The sequence below is a fragment of the Mixophyes fleayi genome, chromosome 2 (genome assembly GCF_038048845.1).
Source record: "Mixophyes fleayi isolate aMixFle1 chromosome 2, aMixFle1.hap1, whole genome shotgun sequence".
NCBI lineage: Eukaryota > Metazoa > Chordata > Amphibia > Anura > Limnodynastidae > Mixophyes > Mixophyes fleayi.
The window spans coordinates 228753342-228772725 of NC_134403.1; the positions used below are offsets into that span (position 1 = coordinate 228753342).

At 36.6% G+C, this 19384-nt stretch overlaps 1 protein-coding gene and 2 long non-coding RNA genes across 3 annotated transcripts; all 3 read left to right on the forward strand.

The window, feature by feature from the left end:
* The first annotated feature begins 1400 nt into the window (after nt 1-1400).
* LOC142139899 (uncharacterized) lies at nt 1401-2524 on the forward strand. The gene is made up of 3 exons (XM_075197760.1): nt 1401-2100; nt 2203-2271; nt 2514-2524. The coding sequence occupies exons 1-3, from the start codon at nt 1485-1487 to the stop codon at nt 2522-2524; spliced, it is 696 nt and encodes a 231-aa protein (XP_075053861.1). The 5' UTR covers nt 1401-1484.
* A 1412-nt stretch (nt 2525-3936) lies between these two features.
* LOC142140312 (uncharacterized) lies at nt 3937-5288 on the forward strand. The gene is made up of 4 exons (XR_012688393.1): nt 3937-4150; nt 4321-4413; nt 5042-5104; nt 5220-5288. It is a non-coding gene; the product is annotated as an uncharacterized LOC142140312 (long non-coding RNA).
* Nucleotides 5289-6060: 772 nt separating this feature from the next.
* On the forward strand, nt 6061-6920 carry LOC142140313 (uncharacterized). The gene is made up of 3 exons (XR_012688394.1): nt 6061-6147; nt 6515-6650; nt 6864-6920. It is a non-coding gene; the product is annotated as an uncharacterized LOC142140313 (long non-coding RNA).
* Nucleotides 6921-19384: the final 12464 nt, after the last annotated feature.

Below are 19384 nucleotides of genomic sequence, written 5' to 3' on the forward strand. Positions count from 1 at the left end.
CTTAACAACATTATGGATCTGTTTAGATTTAGCATTATATAGAGAGATAAAAGCTGGATTATTATTGTCAAACACTTTTTTCTTCTTTTTACACTCATCCGTGGATTTTACCAGCTCATCCCTATCCAAGGTGGAGGTATACAGAGCAGCCTCACTGAGTAAATTCTCAGGGTATCATCTTTTACTGAAATTATCCAACATAGTATTGGATTGAGTTAGAAAATATTGGTCTTCAGAACAGTTTCTTCTAAGTCTGCCTAATTGTCCCCTAGGTATGTTATTAATCCATAGATGATGATGTCCACTTTCGTAAATGAAGGTAGTCACACACATCCGTTGGCTTATTATAATTAGAAGTTGTAACTTTATTGCCACATGCTGTTACTGTAACATCCAGAAAGTTAACCGTGTTCTTATCAAAAGTATGAGTAAACTTCAAATTAAATGTATTTTTATTCAGAAATTCTACAAAATCCAGTACAGATTCACCCTTCCAAACAAAAAACAAATCATCAATGTATCGGCCGTATAGGACGAGGTTCGCGCCAAACCGGCCGCCCCATATTAGCACCTCCTCCAGTTGTCCCATATACAGGTTGGCAAAGCTCGGCGCAAACCTGGTCCCCATCGCCGTACCTAAAATTTGCAAATAAAACCGGTTTTCAAACAGAAAATAATTATGACTTAAAATAAATCTAATAGAATCCAGAATGAATTTTCGCTTAGCCATGGTTAAATTGGTATCATTATCCAGCATTTTCCTAACAGCCTCTATTCCTCCTTCATGGGGTATGTTAGTATACAACGCTTGAACGTCAAGTGTCAAGAAGCCATATTCTGACTTCCACTCTAATTGACTCACGGGGGGGTATTCAATTGTCCGCGTATTAGCGTAATATATCGCGAATAAGCGGAACCGCGGACATCGCAAAAAATCAACTTCCCGGAAATGACGGTATTCAATTGTAATACCTAACCCAGCCCCTTATCGCGTAATATCCGACTTGTACGAAGTGCTTTTTTTTTTTTACCCTTTTCCCGCCGTTCGCGATTTCCCGCCCACATTTCTATAGAAAACAACAACTTTCTTTTGCAAAGTGCCATTTTGCAGAGATTTCGATGCTGGTGGCTGATTCCTGAGACCCTCTGGTTTTGTGAGATTCTGGATTGTACTTTTTTCTTTATATACCTTTATTCATTATTTTCACATTATTTACATACATTTGCATTACATTTTATTTTGCATTACATTTTATTTTGCATTACATTATAGTAAGTTATATTTTTACACAGTATTAACACCACACACTACATCAAACACTACACAACACCACACATTTTATTTAATAGCATACATCAATAAACTGCATACAGAAAAAGTGTGCAATAATCACAATTAAATAAAAGTTTAGTTACTTTTTAGCTCCAGCATTACTTTTATTTATTTCAGCTACATAGCAGCTACATAGCATACATATATCAGTATGTCTAGGGAGCATAGGGAAAATCTTTCTGAACAGGTACACCTGGATGTAGAAGATATCAGCAGTGGAGAAGAGTGGCAGCATGAAACAGAAGAAAGAGAGCGAGCACAAGAAAGAAGAAGACAGAGATTCCTTAAAAAAGTGGCTTTCAGACCCTCGCAGCAATCTACAGTGGCTGAAGAAGATGATGGTGATGATCCTGAGGAAGGTGGTAGTAACATCACCAGAGCACCTCGTTTCTCTGAGCAGCAGAACAACATCCTGGTGGACACGATAGTAACAAACTATGATGTACTTTATGGTAAACGGGCACATGTCACAAGTCATCAGCAGAGGAACCAGATCTGGCGTCAGATCTCTGACAAGGTGACTTCTTGTGGGCAAGTTCCAAAATCTATTGAGCATTGCAGGAAACGTTTCCGGGACTGTAAGCGGATTGTAAAGAAGAAGATGGCTGCGTCCAAGAGGCATGCAAAAGGAACTGGTGGTGGGAAACCTGCAAATATCACCATGAAACCCTGGGAAGTGAGGCTGTCTGAGGTCCTGGATCCTGTACTCGTGGAAGGTGTGGAAGGTGCTGTGGACACAGAGGAACCTTCAACATATTTATCAGAAGGTATGTATATATGTTTATATCTATGATGATGTGTTAATTAATTTTTTTTTTATTTTTTATTATTTTTTAAAATAATTTTAACACTGTTAAATTTAATTGTAGAGCCAACTTCCAAGCGGCCATCTAAGAAAAGCTCAAAAGGACGTCCTGACACAGCTGCCAGCCAAGTTGGTAAGTGTTTTTTGTTTGACTATATTGATACTTATATATATATTTTACCAGTCACACACATGTACACACACACACACACACACACATACATACATACATACAAACACACACACACACACACACATATCTCATGTCTAAAATATATTCTCAAACGAAAATCATATGTTATCATTGCCCATGGTTATTGTTACTGTACATTTGTGTTGTTTGTATACAAAATTTATTTTACAATGTACACACAGCTGTCGATTGAAATCTGTATACATACAAACCAATATGTAGATGAACCCCACCTTGACAATAATAACATAGGATTTTGGTGTGTGTATATCATGCAGCCAAAAGTTTTTTTCAATGTAAATTAAATATATGTATATATTTTATATGCACACATTCTCAATCACCACTGTTTTATGTATACTCATTTCTCTTTATCTAAAATATACCCATTTTAGTTATATTTTTGATATAGATGAATGAATAAACATTAAACAGGTGGTTGTGAATGTGTGCATATGATTATATATAGATATATCTTAATTTTTTAGGTGTGTGTGTGTACATATATTAAAATATATACACATACATACTATGGTGTAAGAGACAAGAAAACAAACACACACATACACCAAAACATGTGAACGTTTTAGAACATAAAAAAAGTATATTAAAGCTAGACATGTATATATAAGCGTGTTTATTAACATAAATGGATAAATATAGCCATAGCGGTTAAATTATAGATATTGATCCATTTTTATCGTAATAAACACTCTTATATGTACACGTCTACCTTTAATATACTGTTCTTATGGTCTAAAACGTGCACATGTTTTTGTGTATGTGTGTGTTTGTTTTCTTGTCTCTTACACCATAGTATGTATGTGTATATATTTTAATATATGTACACACACATATGTGTGTGTGTATCGATGTATGTGTTAGGTCAGTTGTGTGTGTGTGTATATATATATATATATATATATATATATGATCCTGTGAAAGAAGGCATATAAAGGAGGAGTTTGGTCTTGAACCATATTTTTTTTTTATAATTTAATTCTAATCTATTTAATGACATGGTCCATGATTCATTAAGGATCGTAAGTTTAGAAAAGTTATTTAAGTATCCTGGACAAAAACATGCAACAATGCAAGGTGTGCAAGTTAGTATTCTGTTTTGCACATAAGTTAAATACTGCCTGTTTTTTCCTGTTGCACTAATCTTTGAGAGCTTATTTGTACACATATGATATTTGTGTGTTACGTGAAAAAACAGTCAGTATTGTTTTTTTTTTTAAAAACATATTAATATTTTGCAGCCCTTTCATTGTAACATTATTTTGGCCGAGTGACCAAAATTAGCAGTTTATATAGTTAAATGCTTAATGAATCAGGCATTATTTTTTTTTGGGTAAACATTAGTCAGGGGCAATTTTTGTTTTAAAAATATGTGTGTCATCAATCAATATCTAAAAACCATTTAAATTTTGTTTTTTGGGTAGTTCAAAAACGCAAAGACATCCTACTCTCTAAGAAAAAAGGAGCGTGTGCGACAACAGGTATGTATGAAAAAAAATTTTTAATTATTTTTTAAAAAAATATATCTATGTCTTGTAATAATCTAAAATAAAGCAATTTCAAACAGAAATGCCAAGAAAACGAATGAGTGTATCATCAGTTTCTACGGTGACTAACATCCCTGAAAAAAGAAGAAGAGGTTGGTTTTAAAAAAAAAAAAAATTCTTAAATTTATTAAAATCGGATTTTTGGCAAATTTTTAACATTGCTTATGTTTCAGAGACTGCATTTGAAGAGCAACCATGTAGTTCAAGGACAGAATTGGCGTCATTGCAGAACATTGCGGAATCCCTTACATGTGAATGATAGTCCAATATACATTCTACATTAAACATTGCAAAGCCTTTTTTTTTTGTTTATTTGTTAAATATTTCAAATTGTCATTAGGTTAAAATAATCTGTTGATGAGGAAAAAAAATCATTTACAATTAGATAATAATAGCAACATGTTTTATTGTTTATCCTTAGAAAACCTGAGAGAGAAGCAACAAGAGGCAAGAGCTGCAGACAGTGATGTAACCCCTATTGAGGATACAGAAACATGTAATTTTGCTAGAAATGGTAAGTAAAAATTTTCTTTGGCCAAAAATTTCAACTTAGCAGCTATTTATAAATTTCATCATAGGCCACTGATTAAAGGTATATAGGTTAGTCGTTTATAGGGACTTCTTTCACATTGGGCACAATGGGCAGGTGCCCGGCGGCCCTGCAGGCCAGGTAAGTCTTTCCGAAGCAGCGCAAGAAAAAAAAAAATTTTTTACTTTAGGACAGCTGGCAATCCGGCTCCCTCCCGGTTGTCCTCCTCCGTGTGGCGCTGGCAGTGCATTTTGGGTGACACGTCATAACGCCCGCCAGTCAAGCATTGCGGAATGTGAAGGAGGAGGAGAACAGGGAGGTAGCCGGATCACCAGCTGTCCTAAAGGTAAGTTTGTGGTTTTTTTTCTCTGTTTTTTTTTTTTTTTTGTCTTGCGCTGCCTCAGACGTATATGGGCCCAGATGCATGGCTTTACCCGGGGGCCCAAATAGTTGGTAAGAGGGCCCTGGTCATTTAGGATATAAATCAAAAGTTTTGAGTATCTACCAGTAAATTTCCATCATTAATACAAAGTGCCAAGTTCATACTGACCTTATTATACTGACTAATGTAACTAACATCATTAAAAAATGTAATAATGTTTTATTTTTCCAGAATCAGAAGACTCCCATCAGTCTGGTTCTTTATCATTTTCACCAGAAATTCCTGTGATTCAGCGTAAGTGTAGAGTCATAATTATATTTTTTATAATGTCAAACAACATGTTTCTAAATAAATAGTTGTGAGTTTCTATATGTATGTATGTGTATATTTTTTTTTTCTTTCACAATAGCTACAACAACAACCACAGCTTTTGAGGCCCTGCAACAAACATTTCAGCGTTTGGAAGACACTTCACAATCTAGAATACAACGTGGAGAAAGTGCACCTTCAACATCTAGTTTTTCAAGACTTACAACACTTGCAAGAGAAATGGAAAACTCCCAGGAAGTGTTTCGGAGAACAATGGAAGACAACATGAGAGGAATCAAAGATGCCATTGTTGGACTTACTGAGGAAATGTCGAAACAGAGGCAATTACAGATAAACACCAATCGAGACATTGCCACTATTCTTTCCGGAATCTTAGCCTCCCAAGAAAGAACCGAAGTGAGTATTGGAAGAATTTCCAATACTCTAGACCAAATTTCGCAGAACCAGCAACAGACTGCAGCAGCCAATATCCTCATAGCCACCAACCTTCAAAGTTTAAATGAAGAAATGCGCTCAAGAAGGCTTTTGGAAAACCTTTCGGTTAATTTTCCAGAGTGGAATGTGTCAGGAACCATCCCTCAAACAGGACAACCACAAAGTGCTATAAGCAGCTTAAGGACCCCAGAGATACCGTTGGATTTGACAGTGCAGTCTGCAAGGCCAAGCCCAGAAGAATTGCAATTTGCATGAAGAAGACTACCATTATCTTCATCACCAGAGGATCCAGTGATGCAATCTACCCCCAACGTAAGTCAAATGTCTATCTATTTTTTTTATTATGGAATACTTCAATATTTTGTACGTTCACTAACCCAATCTATGGTCATATTTAATATTAAATAACAAAATTTTAGTAACAATATATTTCTGTACTTTTTTTTTTCAGAAATAGAAGATATAATTAATCTGTTGATAAATATGGAGCAACAAGTTTTACAAGTTTTCAACGTTTGAACATTTTGGAATATTTCATTTTGATGATCACAATGAACCTTACATGTAAAAAGGTATGTATTTGTATATTTTTAATAATTCATAAAGATATACATTTCATATATATATATATATATATATATATATATATATATATATATATACACACATACATACATACATACATACATACATACATACATACATAGAGAGAGAGAGACATAGAGAGAGACATAGAGAGAGACATAGAGAGAGACAGAGAGACATAGAGAGAGACAGAGAGATATAGAGAGAGAGAGAGACATAGAGAGAGAGAGGCAGCTCCCCAGTCATTCAACACCTGTCTGCAGATGAGGAAGGTACCAGCCGGCGATAGACGTCTTTTTACGCATATTGGTCTGGTTCATTTACGGTATCACACCATTGTGGCTTGTATTTTAGTTTGCAGCTGTTCATCTTGCCCTATGTCAGGAGGCTATATCTACTATCCAGGATTACCTTGATTACCAGGTTATTCGTGGTGCCATCAGAAGGAATTCATCATATAAATCATTGGCTTGATTACTTTGAATATCTGGTACGGGAATTATATATCTCTGGATGAATACGACTATGTATCACTTATAATTGCACTATGTGTGGCGCCCCCTGTCTTATATTTTATTTTTATATATATAAATACACACACATTTATACATATATATATGTGTGTGTATATAGATATATAGATATATGTGTATATGAATGCCTATATGTATGTATTTTAAAAAAAAACACTTTTTTTTTTTAGTTGAAAATACATAAAGTTACAATGGAAAAATGCACGTAATCCTTCAATTACTGGAAGAATATTTAACAATGGTAAGTGTAATATTTGTGTTAAAATTAATCTGATTATTTTTCATTTTATATTAGGTATTATATATATTTTTTTCTGTTTAAATCCCTTAGACAAAAGATTTTATAATCATCTAATGGTCTGTGCTACAAATCACAAAGTTATCCCAAAGAAGAACTAACGACAAGAACTTAGTTTTGCCTATAATTAAACCCGGTATGTTGTTGATATATAAATGTATATTAAATTGTTTTTATATGTTAATGTTTTTAACAATTGTAACATTCATTGTAAAAAAAAATCCAAATGTTAAATGTTATTGATAACAGTACAAAAAAAAAAAAAAGTTCCAGAAATATTATCAGTGATTTTTTAAAAGATAATACTTAATCCTAATGAAAATTAAAATAGAGGATTGATTGTTAATGATGCTAATGTTGCAATTTTTCTTCAACTGTATTATGTTTTTTTTTTTAAAAAAATTAAAAATTAAACACTTTTTTAAATTATTCACAGCCAAATGAGGAGGATAGAAGAACTACAAGAAATTGGAGAAAAGCAAAGACCACAGAAAAATTAAATTGTGATATATAAATTTTATTGCACAAAGAAAATATGTAAATTATTAAAAGATGTTATAGTTTTGGTTTAAAACATGTGTCTTTCATTATTATAATCTAGAAAGATTGTTGTACAATATAATAGAAAAATAAATATTTGTTCAACACATCAATTTGGTTACAAAAAATTTAGAAAGGAAAAGAGAAAAAATGTAATTTCAGTGTGATTATGTGTCAGTAGTGATACTTTACATAAGGTTACATCACACAGAACATAGCATGGTGCAGTTTACATGTGATGACACCCACCTGTCCAAGAAGCTGGCTCTTGAAAAGCTTCATGGCCTCGGTCTTTGAAATCTAGTCGCTGGTTCCGTCTGCAATCCACAGTGAAATGGGTGTGACAGGTACATTTTGGAGAAAGGGAAAGAGAAAAAATGTAATTTCAGTGTGAGTATGTGTCAGTAGTGATACTTTACATAAGGTTACATCACACAGAACATAGCATGGTGCAGTTTACATATGATGACACCCACCTGTCCAAGAAGCTGGCTCTTGAAAAGCTTCATGGCCTTGGTCTTTAAAATTCAGTCGCTGGATCCTTTTATCTTAACTAACATTAAAACATATTTTCAAATAAAAACATATATATATATATATATATATATATATATATATATATAAAAATCCTTTAATCGAACGCCGAACAACGATTGTTGGAGCTATCTCCCACTAAATAATTTGAAGTCCTGAAAAAAAAAAAAAAAAAAAAAACTATTACTTATTAATTAATTTATATTTCTAAAAAAAAATTATGACATTACAAAATTTACACTTACATGAAAAAAAATCCAAAATGAAACGCTGGCGCTCACGAGTTCCTGTTTCCCTACCAAATGCTGTGGCTGAAGAAAGGTCTTGATCCTGTAAAACAGCAGGATCTATCTCTACCTCCAAATTATTTGCCAAACAGATATTGTGCAGAATGCTGCAAGCAATAACAATAAGGCAAACTTTTGATGGTGAGTACAGAAGCGCACCGCCGGACCTGTCCAAACAGCGGAATTGGCTCTTAAGTAGCCCAAAGGTATGCTCAATTACACCTCTGGTTGCTATATGTGCTGCTTGGTACCTTTTTTCAGCATCAGAAATTGGATTGGACACTGGAGTGAGCAACCAGGGCTGGCTCCCATATCCTGCATCACCTATTAAAAATTTTTTTTTTTTTTATTAGTGCTCTTCTCATTTTAGAAATAATTATTAATAGCGATTACCTAGATATAACTTACCCAAGAGCCATCCATGAGGAAAATCTCCCTCCTCAAACCTCTTGAACACTCCTGAATTCTGCAAAATAAAAGAATCATGAGAGGAACCAGGGAAGCCAACACAAACATTTAGGATTTTTTTTCTGGCATCACACACCATCTGCACATTCATGGAATGGAAGTGCTTTCGGTTTCGAAAGCTCTCTTCCATTCTGTGCGGAGATGTGAGTGCCACATGGGTGCAATCTATTGCACCCAGGACATTTGGCATACGTGCCACACTATAAAAATTGGATTTGACCTCCTGCCATTCTAATTCAGACTGTGGGAATTTAATAAATTCCCTAGTATGTTTTTTCATGGCTTTAAGGACCTGGAACAAACTCCGCGAGAATGTGGTTGGGAGAAACCCGCAATTACGGACAATGTCGGTTGAAAGGTTCCCGACGCTAAAAAATGCAATGCCCCAAGCAGCTTTGCCAATCCAGGCACAGCATGGTTTGTGGGGACTGTTGGTTCCAGGTCCTCTTTAAGGAGGTCATATAAAGAATAAATTGCAACTGAGGATAGGCGATATAATCTTATCACCTCATCCTCAGGGACCCCATCAAGTAACCGACGTGTGCGGTACAGACGGGGCCGTGGGACCCGACGCCTTGCATCAAGTAATGGAGCCACAGCATTCTCTCCCTCACTTGCAGCCACATGCACATCTACATTCTCCTCTATTTCCAAAGTATTTCTTTCCTCTCCCTCAACAAGCAAACCAGCATGTGCACATTCATCAATACATGCTGCATAAATAAACTGCCAAACGTTTGTTGAAAATGGCTCCATTACTAATGCCTTTGTAAATTTCTTATAAAAAAATAAAATAAATAAATAAATTTAAGTATTAATTAAAGTATTAATTAACTATTATTATTTTTATTAATTAACTACATAGCAGTATAAATACTGCTAGATATTAAACTATTAACAGTTTTATAGAAATATAAATCATTAACTATAAATACTGCTAGATATTAGGGATGTGCACCGGCGACTTTTGAGGTCTCGTGTTTTGTGTTTTGGATCCGGATTTTCGTTATTTTTGAGGTTCGGATTTGTCTCGCAAAACACTTGACGAAAGGTCTCGGTTCGGATTTAAGGTATTGGATTCGGATTTTTTTTGAAAAAAACATAAAAAGTTTAAAAATCAAGTTTTTGGGCTTATTTTCACTCCTAGGCTATTATTAACCTCAATAACATTCAATAACAAGCATTTCCACTAATTTACAGTGTATTCTGAACACCTCACAATATAGTTATTAGTCCAAAACGTTGCAACAAGGTATCTTTCTGGACTGCGTAGAGGAGTGGGTCACCACAATATATATTAAAAACCCTGAACTTTTATGATTCGCACCAATAAATGTACCTGGACTGCGTAGAGGAGTGGGTCACCACAATATATATTAAAAACCCTGAACTTTTATGATTCGCACCAATAAATGTACCTGGACTGCGTAGAGGAGTGGGTCACCACAATATATATTAAAAACCCTGAACTTTTATGATTCGCACCAATAAATGTACCTGGACTGCCTAGAGGAGTGGGTCACCACAATATATATAATAAGAAAACCATCAACTTGTATGATTCGCACCAATAAATGTACCTGGACTGCGTAGAGGAGTGGGTCACCACAATATATTAAAAACCCTGAACTTTTATGAATCGCACCAATAAATGTACCTGGACTGCGTAGAGGAGTGGGTCACCACAATATCTTAAAAACCCTGAACTTTTATGAATCGCACCAATAAATGTACCTGGACTGCGTAGAGGAGTGGGTCACCACAATATCTTAAAAACCCTGAACTTTTATGAATCGCACCAATAAATGTACCTGGACTGCGTAGAGGAGTGGGTCACCACAATATATTAAAAACCCTGAACTTTTATGAATCGCACCAATAAATGTACCTGGACTGCGTAGAGGAGTGGGTCACCACAATATCTTAAAAACCCTGAACTTTTATGAATCGCACCAATAAATGTACCTGGACTGCGTAGAGGAGTGGGTCACCACAATATATATAATAAGAAAACCATCAACTTGTTTGATTCGCACCAATAAATGTACCTGGACTGCGTAGAGGAGTGGGTCACCACAATATATTAAAAACCCTGAACTTTTATGAATCGCACCAATAAATGTACCTGGACTGCGTAGAGGAGTGGGCACTGGGCACCACAATAAAATATATAAAAAACCTTCAACAGGTCTGCATTACACTACACATACGGCTGCTCCTCCATCCTCTCCATCATATACATGTTGGAGTTTTAGCGTGTGACAACCTCTTGTTTTTGATAATGTCAGTGCATTTTGAATATTTTTCAATTTGCCCCACACCACTGAATGTACTTTATCTATGATACGCATCTATCTATCTTGACTGCGTAGTGTGGTGGCCCCGGTACACAATTTGGTACCGGGGCCACAATAAAATAAATACACCCTCCACGTGTCAGAATTCCACCAAACAAGTATCTGGACTGCGTAGTGGGGTGGCCCCGGTACCCAACTTGATACCGGGGCCACAATAAAATAAATACACCCTCCACGTGTCAGAATTCCACCAAACAAGTATCTGGACTGCGTAGTGGGGTGGCCCCGGTACCCAACTTGATACCGGGGCCACAATAAAATAAATACACCCTCCACGTGTCAGAATTCCACCAAACAAGTATCTGGACTGCGTAGTGGGGTGGCCCCGGTACCCAACTTGATACCGGGGCCACAATACCTCCTCCAAACATGCTACAGACAATTCGTCATTGAGATCCCATTAAGTATGTTAAAGACAGACAGGGTCCAAGTGTTATTAGTTGACTTTGTAAAGAAAAAAACTGTCCCTGTTGCACATAGTCGTGCAATGAAGACTTACTTTTTCATTTAAAGGCACGATCTTTCAAGTGTAGTGTTTGTAAGTCTAAGTCATATTATACTTTTGGTAAAATTGGTTTTTTTTGTTCCTCTTTATGTTAATTAATTAGTAATAGAATTAAAGTAGGAAATAGAATTAAATAGAATTAAAGTAGGAAATAGAGTGGTATAGAGTTGTAGTGTGGTATAGATAGAGTGGTCCACACAATATAATAATAAAACCCTCAACTGGTCTGAATTCCACCAAACAAGTATCTTGACTGCGTAGTGTGGTGGCCCCGGTACACAATTTGGTACCGAGGCCACAATATAATTTAAAAACCCTCCACGTGTCGGAATTCCACCAAACAAGTATCTGGACTGCATAGTGGGGTGGCCCCGGTACCCAATTTGATACCGGGGCCACAATACCTCCTCAAAACATGCTCCAGACAATTCGTCATTGACAGACCCCAGACAGACAGGGTCGTAGTGTTATTGTTTGACTTTGTAAACCCAAAAAAATGTCCCTGTTGCACTTGCACATAGTCGTGCAATGAAGACTGACTTTTTCATTTAAAGGCACGATCTTTCAAGTGTAGTGTTTGTAAGTCTAAGTCATATTATACTTTTGGTAAAATTGGTTTTTTTTGTTCCTCTTTATGTTAATTAATTAGTAATAGAATTAAAGTAGGAAATAGAATTAAATAGAATTAAAGTAGGAAATAGAGTGGTATAGAGTTGTAGTGTGGTATAGATAGAGTGGTCCACACAATATAATAATAAAACCCTCAACTGGTCTGAATTCCACCAAACAAGTATCTTGACTGCGTAGTGTGGTGGCCCCGGTACACAATTTGGTACCGAGGCCACAATATAATTTAAAAACCCTCCACGTGTCGGAATTCCACCAAACAAGTATCTGGACTGCATAGTGGGGTGGCCCCGGTACCCAATTTGATACCGGGGCCACATTACCTCCTCCAATTTCCAAGTGTAGTGTTTATAACATCTTAACACTACACTAATTCTAGCACGTCAAAACCTCTTGTTTTAAATAATGACAGGGCATTTAACTTTTGATTTAATTTATTGAATTTGTTGGCATTTTCTTTTACTTTTTGAACATGGCAAACGACTGTTGAATGGTCACATAATGCCAAAAAAAAAGGTGCAAGATGGAATTGTCCTTGGGCCCTCCCACCCACCCTTATGTTGTTGAAATAGGACATGCACACTTTAACAAACCAATCATTTCAGCGACAGGGCCTACCAAACAACTGTGGCTGAAATGATTGGTTTGTTTGGGCCCCCACACCAATAAAACAATTCATCTCTCCCTGTACAAACTAAACAGGCTCTACTGAGGAAAGATGTCGTCCTTATCCTCAACCTCTGATTCCTCTCCCCCTACAGTGTGTACTTCCTCCTCCTCACACATTATCAATTCGTCCCCGCTGGACTCCACAACCACAGTCCCTCTGTACTGTCTGGAGGGCAGTGCTGTACTTCATTGAGGAATTGATTATTCATTTTTATAAACATCATTTTTTCAACGTTGTGAGGAAGCAACCTCCTTCGCCGCTCACTGACCAGGTTCCCCGCTGCACTAAAAACTCTTTCCGAGTACACACTGGAGGGGGGACAACTCAGTTAAAAAATAGAGCCAGTTTGTACAGGGGCTTCCAAACTGCCTTTTGGAGTTCTACCACGTCACTACCTCTAGTTAATTTAGATTGCAAGGCTTGTAAATATAAATACTTTGAAGATAAAAAAAAGCAGGCTGCACAGACTGTGGAGCTAGAAAGTGAAATTAAATGGACCACGTTACTTTGGTGGCTATCTATGCCCCCCCCCCCCCGCCCTACACTTGTAGTTGAATATAAATAAAGCAGCCTGCATAGACTGTAGAACTAGCAATTCAAATATACAAAGAAATGGACAAAGGCAGTTTGGTATCTGTCTGCATCAGATCCCCTCTCCACTAGGAGTAAAACAGAAAACTTTTCAGCCGTTATATAATCTAGAATATAAATAGAAATTGAGAAATGCAATTTGGTATCTGTCTGCATCATAATCATCAACATCCTCCTCAGCGCCAGCTACATCAATATCCTCCTCCCAGTGCACAACATTCACACCTTCATTAGCCAAATCTGTAACTGGACTGTGGGTGATCCTTCCAGCATATGCAGAGGGCGTGCTGCAAATGCTGGATGGAGTCACCTCTTCCCGTACAGTGATGGGAAGGTCAGGGTTCACAACCAACAACACCCTTGGACTCGCCTTGGGGATTTGTGATGTCATCTGTTTAGAAGGCAGAGTTCTTTGCTGTTTTGTTGTTGTTGCTGACAGCATAACTCTCTTAAATTTTTTGTAGGGGGGGGGAGGAGGGCTTTGATCCTTGGGTGAAGTTGGACCACTAGTCATGAACACGGGACAGGGCCTAAGCCGTTCCTTGCCACTACTTGTCGTAATTGGCATATTGCCAACTTTACGTTTCTCCTCAGATGATTTTAAGTTTCTTTTTTTGCTGTTTTTTGAGAACTTGGGCTTTTTGGATTTTACATGCCCTGTACTAGGAGATTGGGCATCGTGCTTGCCAGACGACGTTGATGGCATTTCATCGTCTATGTCATGACTAGTGGCAGCAGCTTCAGCATTAGGAGGAAGTGGGTCTTGATCTTTCCCTACTTTATCCTCCAAATTTTTGCTCTCCATTATATGTAGCACAAGATACTGCAGAATGTGTGAACTTGGTAATATTGCAGTACCAATGGACTTATAATGCTGGATTGGTTTTGCAAATTTGGTTATAATTATTATATATTTTTTTTTTTTTTAATTTTTTATTTTTTTTTACTTTTTTTTTATTTTTTACAAACTTGGGAATAATGGGGAAATAACTATGCCCTTAGAAGCACAGAGCACAGGACACAGCACCACTGGACTGAACAGGACACGGCACAGGACCCAGCAGCACTACGGAACTCAGCAGGACAGAGCACAGGACACAGCACCACTGGACTGATACTGCAGAATGTGTAAACTTTGTAATATTGCAGTACCACTGGACTTTTACTGCTGAATGTGTGAACTTGGTAATATTGCAGTACCAATGGACTTATAATGCTGGATTGGTTTTGCAAATTTGGTTATAATTATTATATATTTTTTTTTTTTTTTAATTTTTTATTTTTTTTTACTTTTTTTTTATTTTTTACAAACTTGGGAATAATGGGGAAATAACTATGCCCTTAGAAGCACAGAGCACAGGACACAGCACCACTGGACTGAACAGGACACGGCACAGGACCCAGCAGCACTACGGAACTCAGCAGGACAGAGCACAGGACACAGCACCACTGGACTGATACTGCAGAATGTGTAAACTTTGTAATATTGCAGTACCACTGGACTTTTACTGCTGAATGTGTGAACTTGGTAATATTGCAGTACCAATGGACTTATAATGCTGGATTGGTTTTGCAAATTTGGTTATAATTATTATATATTTTTTTTTTATTTTTTTTTACTTTTTTTTTATTTTTTACAAACTTGGGAATAATGGGGAAATAACTATGCCCTTAGAAGCACAGAGCACAGGACACAGCACCACTGGACTGAACAGGACACGGCACAGGACCCAGCAGCACTACGGAACTCAGCAGGACAGAGCACAGGACACAGCAGCACTGGACTGATACTGCAGAATGTGTAAACTTTGTAATATTGCAGTACCACTGGACTTTTACTGCTGAATGTGTGAACTTGGTAATATTGCAGTACCAATGGACTTATAATGCTGGATTGGTTTTGCAAATTTGGTTATAATTATTATATTTTTTATTTTTTTTTTTATTTTTTATTTTTTTTTACTTTTTTTTTATTTTTTACAAACTTGGGAATAATGGGGAAATAACTATGCCCTTAGAAGCACAGAGCACAGGACACAGCACCACTGGACTGAACAGGACACGGCACAGGACCCAGCAGCACTACGGAACTCAGCAGGACAGAGCACAGGACACAGCACCACTGGACTGATACTGCAGAATGTGTAAACTTTGTAATATTGCAGTACCACTGGACTTTTACTGCTGAATGTGTGAACTTGGTAATATTGCAGTACCAATGGGCTTATACTGCAGGATTGGTTGTGAAAATTTTGTGGTAATTAAAAAATATTAAAGTAGTTTTTGGTATTTTATAAAAAAAAAATTTTTTTATTTTTTTAAACACAGGGGAATATTGGGGAAATAACTATGCCCTTAGAAGCACAGAGCACAGGACACAGCACCACTGGACTGAACAGGACACAGCACAGGACCCAGCAGCACCACTGACCTCAGAAGGACAGAGCACAGCACACAGCACCACTGGACTGATACTGCAGAACACAGCACAGCACAGCACAGCACAGCACAGCACTAAACAGCACTAAACAGCACAGAACTAAACAGCACAGAACTAAACAGCACAGAACTAAACAGCACAGAACTAAACAGCACAGAGGACCACCTAACACACCCTCCCTCTACCCTGATCAATGCCCGAGTGAAGATGGCGGCGACTAGCGGGGAATTTATAGGATCCGAGTATCGCGAGATCCGACAACGGGATTATGAGTCAGAGCCTCAGTTTCACTTTTGAATTTGGCGCCAATACCCGGATCTGTCTCGGATCCGACTCGGATCCGCAACGTTCGGGTGGGCTCGGATTTCAGAAATCCGAGCGCGCTCATCCCTACTAGATATTAAACTATTAACAGTTTTTAACTATAAATAATGCTAGATATTAACAATTTTATAGAAATAAAAATCCTTAACTATCTGCTAGATATAAATTTTAGATATACAAAACCAAACAGTTGTCTCAGTCTCCTCTTTAATATTTTCTCTCAGGTCAGTTGAATGAGAAATGAAACTAATGTTTTTAATTTTAATCCAGTGGACTATACCATTTGCTTTTTTCTAAAGGGGGTGTATTTAAATATCATTTTATAAACTTTTTTATTTTCATGGGATTAAAGTTATTTTTATTACACAATTATCAAGTTAGAAAAGTTTAATGAGTATAATATTATCAAAAAAGCCCCATATTAAAATAAGTTTGGACATTAAAGGAATCATTAACGCTTTTAAAAGACCTTCAATGGTGCGATCGAAAAAATGACTAAACGCGATTTTGTTGGACATGCGTTAAAGCGAAAATTTACAATTGAATAGCCTGCCTGCACTTGTTCTATGGGCTTGGTAAGATTTTGTTTATTTCCGACTTAAACGCGTAAAATAAGGGGAATTGAATTGTGTGCACTCTATGCTAACGCGAAAACGCGTTAAATATTATCGGAATCGCGAAATCAAGGCTAATTGAATACCCCCCACAATGTTTAAAAAATGAATGGTATCCTTAATGTATGAAGATAAACCGGGGACAAACTTCTGCAAATGATAATCCACAAAGGGCGAAAGATTAGAAGTAAGTGAACCAATACCCGATATTATGGGGCGTCCTGGGGGTGGAAACCAAAGACTTATGATGTTTAGGAAGATGGTAATAATTTGGATTCACTGACTATTCCATATACAAAAATTGATAATCATCCTTAGATATCACATTGTTGTTCAAAGCTGTGACCAGCAATGTCTTTAATTCCATCTGAAAATTCTGTGTTGGGTCTTTTTGCAATAGTAGATAGCACAGAGGGTCTTCCAATTGTCTACATGCTTCTTTAATATACTGATCCCGATCCATGATGACCACTCCACCCCCTTTATCTGCGGATCTTATCACTATGGAAGTATCTTTCTGTAATTCCTTGAGTGCCTGTTTCTCCTTCGAATGTAAGTTAGAATGGCATCTGGGATAACCTACTTCAATATCCTTTTTTAGGTTGGAATTCCTCCTCCTACTGCCATTGGTCCCATTACATATTGACATAAAGTCATGTAAGGTCTTATTATAAAAAATTGTAATTGCTGGACTGTTGTGACTTAAAGGAAAAACATTTGAACTACGTTTAAAGATAGAACTAGGTACTTCCTTCCGAATACTATCAGAACTGCCATTAATATCAAAAATAGGGGTATCTTCTGTTCCCTCCACTCTATTTTCTTCCCATAATGTTTCCAAGATGTCCAAGCTACTCTGATCATTTGTATCAAGGATAATGGGAACTCCCTCTATCGAACTAGTCTCTATGCTGCTTATTTATTTTGCCAAGATGTTGGTCGATACGTCCTTCTCGGACTATGTCACTTGTCCCTATTCCTTTTCTCCCCCCTATAATAATTCCTATCTTTCACATGGAAAGAGGATCCATGATTCCTAGTAGTATCTTTCCATCTTTCTTTATAGGGAGTTGTATTAGCATGATTGGGTTTGAATGATCTCTTATTGTATGTCCTAACCCGATCTAATTCGTAATCAACTTTGTCTCTCTCAAATTTTCTAGTTTTTTTATCCACCAATTCATGTTCAAATCTTTCAATTCTCCGATTGACTGCTAAATCTCTTTCTTTAAATTCCTTGCTCTCCTTATGAGGATCTAATAATTTCTTTAGATTTTCTATTTGATCCGTGGTTTCCCTGACCTTTTCATCTCTAAATTCTACTAGTAATTTCATCAACGATATGGAGCATGAGTCTAATATGCCATTCCATTTTTCTTGGAGTCCTGGATTGTCATTTATAGACAATTTTTTTATTTATCCTTAGGCCTCTAGGAATGCGTTTACTGTCTATATACCTCTGCAGTGAGACACTGTCCCACTAGTGTCTCATCTCAGTTTTAAGGAGGTCTTCCAATTTATAAATTAACTTGGATAGATCTTCTGATATTTTAGCCTCCTCACATCTATTATCTGTCCTAAAGGAACATAAATACTGATCCCTCCTATTTATTCTATCTGTATAGCATGTAAATTCAGCCATATTGTAATATAAAAGACCACTTCAGCTGCCTGAGGAATGATGAACCAAAGCTAAATAAACACATACAGTTCCCTAGGGAACCACCTCGGCGCTAGCAGTCAAAAGATTTCACCCTATATGTGGGAATATTCTCTGGGTAACCCTGCAGCTAGGACCTGGAATCATCAGATCGTATAACAGAAAAAGATACACCAAATTGTCCAGCACTGGGAATAAGCCTTTTATCCCTATATAAAAACGTTCCTTATATATGGAATCCAATACATACAATAATGTGTAAAATTCACAGTTTTATTAGAACTATATGTTCTTGCAGTATACTACAAAAATCAGGATATTAGATGGCACATACAGACCCATACATTAATATAAGTTTGTTGCATAACACCAATATGAGGCTATGTTGCTGATATGACATACACCTTCATTACAATCCCCTCATTGGATATAAGAAAGGCAAGATGGTAAGACTTGTGGAAACTCTACAAACTATAAATAGCTCTATGCTTCCAATAGTTGACAGTAAACGCTTGTATCAATCATAATCCTTCAAAACATGAATGAATGCATGATTTAAAAAAGAAAAAATCAATATAAAAACAAAAATATAAAAAATAGTAAGCTATAAAATGGTAGCCTCTTCGTGTGTGTTCACAAAATCCAGATATTCTCCAGAGAAAATAGTATTGAGATCCGATAGTATAAGGCTGGACCTATTCCGCATATTCTCAGAAAATAAAATTCACACTGTCCTCCTTCCAACATATGTTTATGCCCTCATATATTGGTTTCTG